Source organism: Cupressus sempervirens, chromosome 7 (assembly GCF_028749045.1).
Source record: "Cupressus sempervirens isolate cs-2001-9-10 chromosome 7, ASM2874904v1, whole genome shotgun sequence".
NCBI lineage: Eukaryota > Viridiplantae > Streptophyta > Pinopsida > Cupressales > Cupressaceae > Cupressus > Cupressus sempervirens.
Window position 1 is genome coordinate 170,618,673 of NC_143124.1, and position 12,298 is coordinate 170,630,970.

The 12,298-nt window shown below is 31.7% G+C and overlaps 1 protein-coding gene across 2 annotated transcripts; it reads left to right on the forward strand.

Annotated features, from left to right (window-relative positions):
- The first annotated feature begins 8,318 nt into the window (after nucleotides 1–8,318).
- LOC149546062 (putative pectate lyase 15) lies at nucleotides 8,319–10,407 on the forward strand. 2 transcript variants are annotated; one of them, XM_089794532.1, is made up of 5 exons: nucleotides 8,319–8,479; nucleotides 8,647–9,283; nucleotides 9,649–9,752; nucleotides 9,937–10,075; nucleotides 10,186–10,407. In XM_089794532.1, the coding sequence occupies exons 1-5, from the start codon at nucleotides 8,319–8,321 to the stop codon at nucleotides 10,405–10,407; spliced, it is 1,263 nt and encodes a 420-aa protein (XP_089650658.1). The 2 variants fall into 2 exon arrangements, with proteins under 2 accessions (XP_089650658.1, XP_089650659.1); XM_089794533.1 differs by having other exon boundaries at nucleotides 8,445–8,488.
- Nucleotides 10,408–12,298: the final 1,891 nt, after the last annotated feature.

The following is a 12,298-nucleotide window of genomic DNA, read 5'->3' on the forward strand; positions in this document are numbered from 1 at the left end:
AAAGATTAATTCCTAAAATTTTTGCTTATCTTCCCAATTGTCAACAAAGTACAACTATTCCCCACTTTTCATCTTGATCTAGATTTAACTTACTCTTTCCATTTCAAAATGGTATTCTGGGTTTTGGATCTATGAAACAAGATTCTAAGAAATCCATAATGTTCATATTATTGATAAGGTACTTGGTCTTTAGGATTTTATTCCAGTCTTTGTTGTCTTAAAAAATGTGTCATATTTGCTTCACCATTTTGGTGAACAGATTTGTCTCTAAATAAAAGAAATAAATAAAGATTATATGCCCAATTCTCACAAGACAAACACAATTTTCCAATAGTTGAGAAATTCTAACATCTTCAACTCCTCTCTAAATTTTGGTAAGGTTCAGCTCCCTTATTTGATTTTCAATAATAGCTTCCTTTCAAATAAGAATTATTTTTAACCTAAAAGTAATAAAGCTTCCTGTCTATTCTTAGATAGAGGGAATAATCTTAAATAATAACAATTAAATAAACATAAATGCATACAAAGGAGAGAACACACAGTTTCTCTATTCAATCATTTCCAAACAATAATTAAAACTAATACATAGAAAAGAAATATCCAATATCAAAGGAATTTTAATAATTCAATATTGATTCAAAACTAAATCAATAATGAGTATATTCAAAGCATACATCTTAGAGCCTTCAATCATTCTTTTTCAAAAAGAACAATATTGTATGGATATAACAATGGAAAGTTTAAAACAAACTTGCATAACATATAAAATTCAGATAAAATGGTTAGAGCATGATAACCATCAAAACCTAATAATTGCTTGCACTATTGAGTTTCAAACTTAAATAGCAAGCTATCCAAGAATTTCCCTCAAAACCTGATTCTAAGATAGTTAAAAGTAGATATGAAAAATAACATGAAATAGGGTATGCAAACCCCAAAGTTTAACTTTAAAAACCATAAAACTAAAAAGTTTTTGGAAGCAATTAAAATAGAAAGTATTAACCACCCACCGAGTGGTCAAGTAGTTTCTTCTTCTTCCTCATCTTCAATGTCCTAAACATCTTTAGCATCTCCTAGTCCATGTGCCAGCTTCCACATCCTAAATGCTTTCTTGAATTCTTGATGCTTTGTAGGTGGTTCTTCAAGATGTACTCATCAAATTTCATTTTATTTATAGTGTCCAAGTAACTAGGGAGTCATAGAGTGCAGATTCTCAACATCACCTCACTTTTGGCCACCTTAGAGAAGTTGAAGGATGTAAGATCAATTGTGTCTTTTACAGATTTCATGCATTCTTCATGCTGCTTGACCATGATCTCTACATCAAAGCCTCCTTCTTTAAGGGGATTAGGCAAAGGCAAACTAATGGACTAGAAGTCTCTTCTTACCTACTTCAGTAGTGTCTTGAAATCCCTTTCACATGATTGCATTCTTGAAATCACAAAAGTATAATTGGAAACCCTCCAGGCTATGCTTTTCCTTAGAACTTGAATTAGCCCTACATCTACATGTTGCAACGGGTTCTCTTAGAGGAATTTTTTCAATCCAAAATATTCTGCTTCCACTAGTTGAGATACCATGGTCGATAGTTTCTCATCCTCTATTTTCCAAGTCCCAGATTGAACATAGGATTCATCAAGTGCAATCTTGTCTAGAGAAATACTCTCATGCAAATTCTACATGAGTTTAGCTACTTGACATGTTATCAAGTTAATCCAACTAGAAACTGCAGTCATCATTTTTCCTTTATTTGAATCTTCAACTAGCTATTGATATTCAGAGGCATTGGAATTGAAGACAATTTGTGACTGATTCCCAAGAACTGAGCTTTGTCCTTTCAATGAACTTATATATTCAACCATTGCATTAATTTTAGATTTCAGCCTTTTCTTCTCAACTCTATTTTTATGTGATTGCAGAAAAAAAAAATTTGTGGATGCCTCTACTAAGTGTTCCCTTGTGTAATGATTCATTATCCCTCAATTTGTATGTATAACTTCAAAGTTGTTCAGGTCCAGCTTGTCAGCTCCCTCTTTTTGATTATAGGTGGCTACCTCTATTATGCTCCTCCTAGTTGCACTGTCAAAGGCTATCCTAGCCATGCTTTTGGTTCTTTTAGGTTTAGGAGTCTTATTAGTGTATTTACTTGCAATATCATGAATAAGAAAAGAAACTAGAACTAGAATCCTTTTCTTATTCACCAAGGCCACAAACCAATTAGGACTGATTGCATCCCATTGTGATTCGAAAACCCTCTTTGGGTTAGCTATAGTCTGCATCCTTGGAGGAGATGAACCCAAGGTCATTTGAACTCTCTAGCTATTATCAATGAGTTTTCCACCTTGATCTTTGTCTTATTCAACATCAGCCTAGATGTTGAAAACTTACTAGTGCTACCATCCTTCTTTTCTTGCTAGAATAGGTTTTCTAAACAAGAGGAGGATTATGAATCTTTTTCTCATAAATTCTTGACAGCCTTTTTCTACCTACAATTGTAAGACCAATGTTAGAAATGGGATCAATCTAAACATTATCACGTGTGCCCTTTTTCAAATTCAACTAGGAATTTGTCTTTTTAATCACACGTGTTGTTTTTTCAAGAATATTATCCTCCTCTTTAGAATCCCAATCTATAACAAAGTTTACTGGTTCAATTTCTTTGGAAACTAGAATTTATATCATATCCTCTTCTATGTCTATAATATTTATACCCAGTTTCAACTAAAAAAGGAGAATTTGGGAAATGGTGAACCTAGATAACCCCTTCTCTTCACCTCTAACTCATCAGTATAATCCTCTGAGTAATCTTCCATAGTGGGTATATGAATAGTTTTCACTTGAGTATCAAATAAGCTATGAATGATTACTTTGTTGTCAAAGTTTAGCCTAGCTTGATAAGAACCAAAACCAAATTTAACAAGATTAGAGCTAATACACTTCACATCTTCCATGTACCCACATGTTATTTTACCTAGTTTAAGTCAAAAAATGATGTCACAAGCCTCTTCAACTGAGAATTTTTTTATCATAGTGACCAATTATTGTACAACTTCTACCAAGATGAAATAATCAAAAGGTAGATCTGGGTAGATGAATAGGTTCCTCATCAAAACCTTCCACTCTTAGATAAGTGGACCTTGGGAATTGAATGTAAGAACTACCAAAAGATTGGATGAGCTTTTGAGACCTAGGTGACAATCTGTGTTGCAGGGAGCTTTTCATATCAAAATAAAATCTTCTAGAAAAGACATCATGAAACTTTATAAAGTTTCCAAAACTTTATCTTTGTGCAATGATAGAGAATAGTTATATATGGTGATACTCTTAGTCTACGGTTCATGTGGTAAATATTGAAAATCCTAAGTGGTAGCGAACATGCACATTAAATAAGATGATAAGAAGAAATCCTTTTTCAGATTTAAAGCACCTTTCAACTAGTCTCTAAGAGAATGAGCTATTAACTCTACCTAGTCTGAAATTGTGAACCTTTTAACACAATTTGAATGTAGAAGTATATCCAATTCTAAAAAATAGAGACATCAAGAGAGCCACAAATCCTATGCAAAAGACCCATTGTATCTTGAACCTAAGAAGTCATTAGACTTTTTAAAAAAGTCTTAGGTAACCTTGAACCTCCTTTATAGAAATATTCGGTCCATCTTTTGGCTATGACATTCTTATAATCTCTTGCTTTCTCAAAAAATTTGGCCGCAGACAAGTTCGGGGTAAGATCAAAAAATTGTTGCTCTTCTAGGTGAAACAAGCTAGATATAGTCTCCCTATTGACATTCAATAAGACACTTCCATCCTTTTTAATATATCTCCTTTAGACACATTATACATATGTATGCACTCCTAAATTAATTTTGGATAGGGATAGGCTGGTGGGAAAGTAGAGGCCATGAGTAGGTTTGTGTCCAAAACTTTAGTAGAAAAAGGCTTGGCCAACCCTTCACACAATCTTTCAGGAACACTTCCTAGGTTGACTCCTAACAAGTCTATATCAATTATTATGGGGAACCTACATTACAAATTACAAGTGTTCCGAATAGATGTAATGTAGACTTCATAATTTAAGAGCTCTACTTTGAATGCAAAAGAAAGGAATAGCCACAAATATGATTTGTTCAATAGGAAGAAGAAAAATAACAAGAGGATGGAAGGATTACCTAAAGAATGATGACCATTTCAATTTATGGAAGAAGGTTTAATTTCTTCATTTTTCTTGCAATTGCTTGTTTCAAGCAAGAAAAGAAACTTAGTGTCTTTCTTTTAAAGGAGAAAACTTCCTTTTAGATGCAATTTGAAAAAGGAGGAAGTGATCATTAATTGCATAGAGGATGGAAGTAATTTTGGCATGCCATGAAGGAAAGATGATAGGGTAGAATAGGTACTAGCATTCAATTAGGGGGCAAGTACTTTAAATAATTACCCTTCTTTACATGTACCAAATCTTTATTTTTGTGCCTTTAAATCAAACTCCAGCGTGACCATCAATGACATTTTTACTACAACCATTAATTGCTTGTACTCACTTTTCAAATCATGATGTCACCTATAGCCATGTTAATCATGATGAGGCAACTAGCTATTGTGTGTCTCATGTACCGTGTGTAAGTGTGACATGTCATGTGGGTCTACCAAAGGATATTGCTTTGAGGGTTGAATGAAACATTGAAACCATGAACTAGTTTATTTGGTACAAAAGGTTCAATGTAACTTAGCACTTTTTGAACTTGGTACAAGGGGTACAAAGGTTCAAGTGCTACAAGGAAACTTGTCCATTATATCAAGAAACCTTTTGAACCACAACAAAATGGTGTTTTGAAATGAATTACTTTCAGTTTAAGGTTTCTTAAAAAGGAGGACTTGGCCAACCATTTAGTTTGAGTAGATTATTACCTAAAAAATAAAGCTAGGTGGATATGAAAATGTTAGAACAATGTCATTTTCAGGTTTGACACTTGATAGAACCAATGGTTCAAACTGAAAATGTGAAAACAAGAGTGAACCAAAGATAAATAGTAAAAATGGCAACTTTGAAAAATATTAACTAACACACCATAAGGTCTAAGTTTAGTAGTTTAATAAAACAAAATCCTAGGCCTCCATTCACTTTAGTATTACAAACTTTGTCCCATGCTACAAGAGCCAAACTATTTTTTATTTTGAACTCTAGACCAAAGAAATTTCCTTTGGAGTTTTTTTAATAGAATCCAAAAACTTGCCTAACATTTTGAATATATTGAGACAATAAACTAACATATTTAGCAATGTTGATTTAAGAAGTTTGATTTTCCCTACCTGGCTAAGGATGGCACATTTACATCTAGCTAACTTTAAATTGAATCTATCAACTAGCTTTGGCCATAAAGCCTTTAGTGGTTTAAGGTCTAATGGTAGCTCAAGGTATTATGCAAGCATATTTTCATTTTTAAAATCTATAATTTAAGAAAACTTCCCTTGTCTCAAAATAGAACTATTGATTAAATAGGTAGAGATTTTTTCCACTTGATCAATTGTTCCTAGACCTTTGTGTATACTTGGAGACATTGTTTGAAATTTCTTTCTTCTTTTGACATAGATCCCACCATCAAAATAATATCATCAACAAATTTCAACAACCAAAAATAATTAGTTCAAACAAATGATTGCTAATTGATCTATCTATGGTCTTTACCATTATCATAAAAAGAATGGAAGAAAGAGGATCTCCCTGTCTAAATACTCTAGAAGGTTTGAATAAATTTGAAGAAGATCCATTAACAATGGCCACTAAAGAAGAAGAAGTCACAAGTAGCTAGGAAACAAGCTAGATGAATCAGTTCCCAAAACCAAAATTCTTCAAAACTTTTAAAAGGATGTCCATGTCAATGCTTTCATAAGCCTTAGATAGGTCAAGTAATAGGAGAAAACCTTGAGAATTCAAAAAAATGGTATAGTGTATAACCTCAAGGACTTTGATAATCAAATCCAAAAAAATTGACTTGATAAAAACATATTTTCTTAAGGCAAAATGGTGAAAGAAAAGATGGTCAAGAATCTTGAGGTTAGGAATTTGGAAAACACCTCATAGATGAAACTACACAAACTTATCAATCTAAAATATTATACCATTATAACACCACCTTTTTGATAGATCAACATTATGAATGTTGAATGTAGATCTTTAAGCAACTTCCTAGATCCAAAAAATTCTTTAATGGCCACATACATCTCCAATTGTAGTGTCATCCAAAAGTGTTGAAAGAAGGACATAGAAAAACCATAGGACCGATGATTTTTTTTTTAATTAAATGACTCTTTTAGAAATAAATCAAAACCAATTGGTTAGGGTTATTTAATTTGATATTTATCTAAGACTTTGATTGAGAATAAATCTTACTCATTGTCTTTTCAAGCAGAGTAGTATAAAATGGGCTTAGAGGCCATTTAGATAATACAAGATTTAGAAGCATTTATAAGGACAGAAAATGAATTTGGAGTGTTACGAAGTGGCCTTACAGAATTAGAAATGAAGTAGCACAATAATATTGGAGATAGTAATGGTGGAACCTTATCATGATAAATTATGGGTTTGTTGAATCTAAGATAGTAAGAGCCAAGCCATTTATGCATCTCTAGTTTGATGATGTTAAATATGCTTCCCCATTCGTAGTATTCATTTTCTCTTCAACAATTTTCCAAGAATAATTTGTGCAAAAATATTGTGCTCCTTGTGTCAGGAAATCTTTTCATTATTTATTTGTAAATATGAAGTTTTGTTTTTATTGAATATATCTTTCAAGCAATCAACTAGTCTATATAAGATCATATATTAATAATCAGTAACCACAATAGGATTTCACGCCTTTGAGTACATTAGTATTTGAGTTCTGACCTTCTTCATATCTAATCCCTGTCTTGATGAATGTAGATGTCCTAATACTTAACATCTCATCTAGATTTCTAGTATTCTTTTCGAACATCATAATCTTTTCTAGATCGACATTTCCTTCCTCCAATAGTTTTCTAAGAGATAATATATTGGATTGAAGATGATCATTTTTTTTCGTTTGGCTCAAATAAATTTCTCACAACTTTTACAACGATCTTTTATTTCTCCATCAAGGGAAATGACACTAGTATCCATGTATATTTAAATAGTCATGCGTACTTAAACCTCATAATAACTAATTTTAAAGGAATCAGAAAAATGATAATTAAAAAGAGTACTAATAGTTAATCACTTTTACCCTTTTCTCATTTGAAAACCATTAGTAGTACCTTTGTTCTTGATGAGTGAAAGATTTTTTCATAACCACTAGCAATTTGAAGTGCACAATTAATGTAACATGTTTGAGTATGTAAAAGACAACCCTATGAAATGTAACTTTTTCACTACACAACCATCGAAAAAGATTTGTTGTTACCCAATTCTCTAAAAACTATTTAAAAAACCATCTACAAATACTATAAGAAGATTTGTTGTTACCCAATAGTCCAAAAACTATTATTTAAATAGTTAAGAATAAAAAGAATCATTGGAATCAGATCAATACAAGAAATTAAGTATAGGAACTGTTGGTAAAATATTTATGAACTTCAAAATTCATACTGATTTTTTCCTTGGGAATTTCCGTTTATTTCATCTTTTCCTTTGTTACCAATTTCAAAATCATAAAGGCAGAAATGAATTCACCTTCTTGGTGTACTTAACATTCTTCTTATCGTGATCAAGCAAATTCTTTATTGTTCTATGGTCTTATTGTTTTCTTTCTCAACTGTAGCCCCGAGTCGGATTTCTTCCTTTTCAGTCCCTAGGCGCCACCCAGATTCATCCACCTCCACTTTTCGCTCCTTTATTTGCTTGTAATAGTGGCTAGTTGGATCTTGGATAAATTTGGAACATCAAAGTCCAGTGAAATCCCTGCCACCTATATTTTCGCCAACTCCCTAACTGGCGCCAACGGGAAGGGATCACATCAACGGGGATTGTGTCCTCTCTCATATCGTAGGGACGATTTTAGACCGTACAAAGAATATAGAAATAATTATGCATAAGAGTTGTAGCGGAAACTTTGAGAGGCGAAAAAATCATTAACGGTGATGGGAATGGCAATTTTGCATTGTTTTTGCACATTTACAGTTGAGACCAGTTTGTTCCTTGGTTGGACTTTGCCCTAACCTACAATGCTCGAAGGCCGGATGGATAGAACGGGTAAAGCTTGCTTCTGACCATAAAAGAGAACGACTCTATAAATAAGGCCTCTGGTAACTAGAACATCACTTTTGATTAGCAGTGGCTTAGAGTTGCAGCATTGAGACATATTTATAAGATGTGTTTTCACATTTCGCTTACATGGATGCTATTCGTCTGGGTACTCTGCAGCCATGAACAATTTATGGGAGCAGCTGTTTCTGAGAATTACAAGACGTTTCTTAGCAATTCCTCTGCAGTGGAAGAGGACTCGGACAGTGTAGCGCAGATGGTTCACGAGTATGTTTTGCACTGAACTGCCTTTGAATTTTTTACAGTGTTTTTTTTTAAATTTTAAAGAAAGTGCGTCAAGCCATATATATTAGTAAGTGAGAGTGAAATTTAAGACCTTCAAAGTGGATGAAGTATGAATTCATGCTGTTTGTTTTTCTGGTTGAGAGTTGCAGGAATATGGATAGTACTAGGCGAGATCTGGCTGATTTGTCATGTGCGACTGGGAACCCTATTGATGACTGCTGGCGATGTGACCCAAACTGGCGTCGTAACCGCAAGCGGCTCGCTGACTGCGCCATTGGCTTCGGCCGGAACGCCATTGGAGGCAAGAACGGACGCATTTACGTTGTAACCGATCCCGGTGACTATGATGCGGTCAATCCCCGACCTGGTACTCTGCGTCATGCTGTCATTCAGACCGAGCCCCTCTGGATCATTTTCAAGAGAACCATGGTCATTCAGCTCAAACAAGAGCTTATTATGAATAGTTACAAAACAATTGATGGTCGTGGTGTCAATGTCCACATTGCTTATGGGCCCTGCATTACTGTGCAATACGTTACAAACATCATCATTCACGGAGTGCGCATCCACCATTGCAGGCCAGCTGGGAATGCAATGGTCAGATCGTCCCCAGATCACTACGGATGGAGAACAATGTGTGATGGAGATGGGATTTCAATTTTTGGGGGAAGAAACATTTGGATTGACCATTGCTCAATGTCGCGATGTGCAGATGGTCTCATAGATGCCATCATGGGATCTACTGCCATTACCATCTCTAACAACCACTTTGCTCATCACAACGAGGTTTGCTACTTACCTAATCATCTTTACAATTATAGATCCTTTGGATAGGGTGATATGTAGTCATTGTGATATTGTTATCAGGGTTTAACTGTGTAATTTCTGAGTCAAATTTATTAATCTGTGTATCATGAGTAATGATTCACACAGATCTATATCTCTCATGAGAATAAATGAAACACTTAGCAATCATTTGATCTAGGTAAACTTCACAGAAATAAAACACCAGAACTTTCTAGAAAGTACTACTCTGACAATATCACAATTTAATTTACATATCTCCTACTCCTACTTATCAATATGTAATTATTCAAAATTAAGATTTTATCAGTATTTAAATGTTCTAAATTATTGATAAATTGATGCAGGTGATGTTGCTCGGTCACAGTGACTCCTACACACCCGATGTCAACATGCAGGTGACCATTGCCTTCAACCGTTTTGGCAGAGGTCTCATACAACGAATGCCTAGGTGAGAAAGAGTGTGTCGTTTTACTTTTAGTATATCACCGTTTGAATACAAATATTACGATTTAGATACATCATTCAAAATATGACTTAGTACAAGTAAGACGCCCTCTATTTTCTTTTCACAGCATAACACACATAAATATTATTCATCTAAAATTGCACTATTCAAATTGTGGTGAAATTAGATGTCGACATGGATATTTCCATGTGGTAAACAATGTTTACACAAGGTGGGAAATGTATGCAATTGGTGGGAGTGCAAATCCTACCATTATCAGCCAAGGGAATCGCTATCTTGCACCTATAAATCCCAATGCTAAAGAGGTACATACACAATGCCACATCTTTTTCAGATCTTATTAGAGAATATTTTATGCAATTGGTAGATAAAAGCTAAACTATGGTCTAATTTTTATTTGTGTGTGTTTTTCAAGGTAACAAAACGATTGAGCTTCAACCAAGGTGAATGGCAGAACTGGAATTGGAGATCAGAAGGAGACCTGATGTTAAATGGAGCATTCTTCACTCCATCTGGGGCAGGAACATCTCCGAGCTTTTTAGAAATGTCAACTCTCCAGGCAAGGCCACCATCAATGGTGAAAACCCTTACACAAAGGGCAGGACCACTTTCTTGTAAGAAAAGTGTTTACTGTTAGAATATATGCATACCGTTCTCTGATGACTGCTCCATTATATTGAAGCATCTACTACAACATATCTAAGTCTCTTTCTTCATATTGTTTTCTTAATGTTGCATTGCCCTTGATTCCCTATTCTACATTAATTGTTTGAAAGAGTATGGTAATAAATATTACATTTCATCTTTCCAACATCTATTACAGGCAACCATACCCTGCCAGCAAGCGAGTTGCTTTTATGGTATCTAGCAAGCAATTATACTGAAGCGTTGTTGTTAATGAACTCTTATATTCGATTAATAAAATTAGTATTTTGTGAGTTGTCCACTAATTTGCATATTTCTCTATATCATGTTTGAACAATTATATTTTAAAAACATTGATTTTTTATAATATATGATATATTATTATATTTTATTGTTTGAACATACAGATCAAAATTGTTTATATAAAATATTTTAATATAGGCTAACTAGTGATTAAACATTTTGGTTTCTAGGACTTAAAAATTGATTGATTTAATTTGTTTTATGGAAATAATATGTTGCATATCATAATATTAAATTAATCTTTTGTATAGATGTGTGATTGTTAACATTACAATTTTAAAAAATTATTTATTTAAGATTTAATTAGTTTAATTCATTTATTGTATAACTAATAATTTTTAAGGATTAGTTTTTATTAAGATGAATATGATTCATTAATATTTAATATATATATATATATTAATCTAAATGATTTGGTTTAAATTTTAATATTTTAATATTATATTTTTTATAATATAATTTTTGTCATTCAATTAAAAAGACTAAATGATATCTTTCCTATATTATATAATAGTTTAGTTTAAGAAATACTATTTTATATACAATAGAACATATAAATTAAAAATTATATTTATAAATAAAATTTGAATTTAAATTATAATTATCTAATATTTTTATTAATTAAAATATTTTAAATAAACTATAATAAATTTATTAAATTTAAATTATATTTATATAAAAGGTAAAGACAACTACTAAGTCACTATGTGACACTTGTTGTATTTGGGGTAGGCAATTGATATATATTGCAATTACTTCTACATATCTATTATTTTTATTTTGAATTTCCATATTTGATTTTTATAATATATTTTAGAATGCAAGTAAATAAATTTAATTTAATTTAATAGTCTTAATCAAATATAAATCATACCTTAAACTATACAATAGATAAAACATATTGAATAGTGATTCAATTTAAAATTTTAATTATAAATATTTCAAAGTTATTTCTATTTCGGAAAGTGCCACTATACTTCAACGAAAAATATGATGTTGATATGAATAGTTTATATATATTATTTAATTAATTAATTTATTTTGGATTTCATGTAGTAATTACAATATTTCATTTCTATAATTAATGTGAATTATTTTAATATTCTTAAATGTGAATAAATTAATTATATTTTGTATACTTTATATTCTTTAAAAATGTATATCAATAATTATATTTACCACTAAAATTAAAATTAAGATTAAATTAATCATACATTATAACTAGCTATATACATATTATATATTTATATAATATATATAGAGAAAGCTGAGAGATATCAAGTCTTTAATTTTTTAATATGAGTATTTGTTTTGTGTAAATTAAAGCCTCTATATATCTCAACTTTCTCTATATATTATATAAATATATAATATGTAGCATCCACAAGAGATGTTAAAAGAATAGGATTCTAATATTATATATAGCTATATAATATTACTACATAAATTTTATAATATGAACTTGTATAATTCTATTATGTAAAAGAAAAATTTTTGAATTTGCAAAATAGGTTTAATTTAATTTAGGTTTGGGGTTGTAGTTGTTTAGTTCAATATTGAAAAATGTCAATGTTTCTTTG

Coding starts and splice junctions, on each gene's coding strand:
- LOC149546062 (XM_089794532.1), top strand. CDS start 8,319: ATGTGTTTTCACATTTCGCTTACATGGATGCTATTCGTCTGGGTACTC. Junction 8,480..8,646: donor GTAGCGCAGATGGTTCACGA/GTATGTTTTGCA, acceptor TGAGAGTTGCAG/GAATATGGATAGTACTAGGC. Junction 9,284..9,648: donor ACTTTGCTCATCACAACGAG/GTTTGCTACTTA, acceptor AAATTGATGCAG/GTGATGTTGCTCGGTCACAG.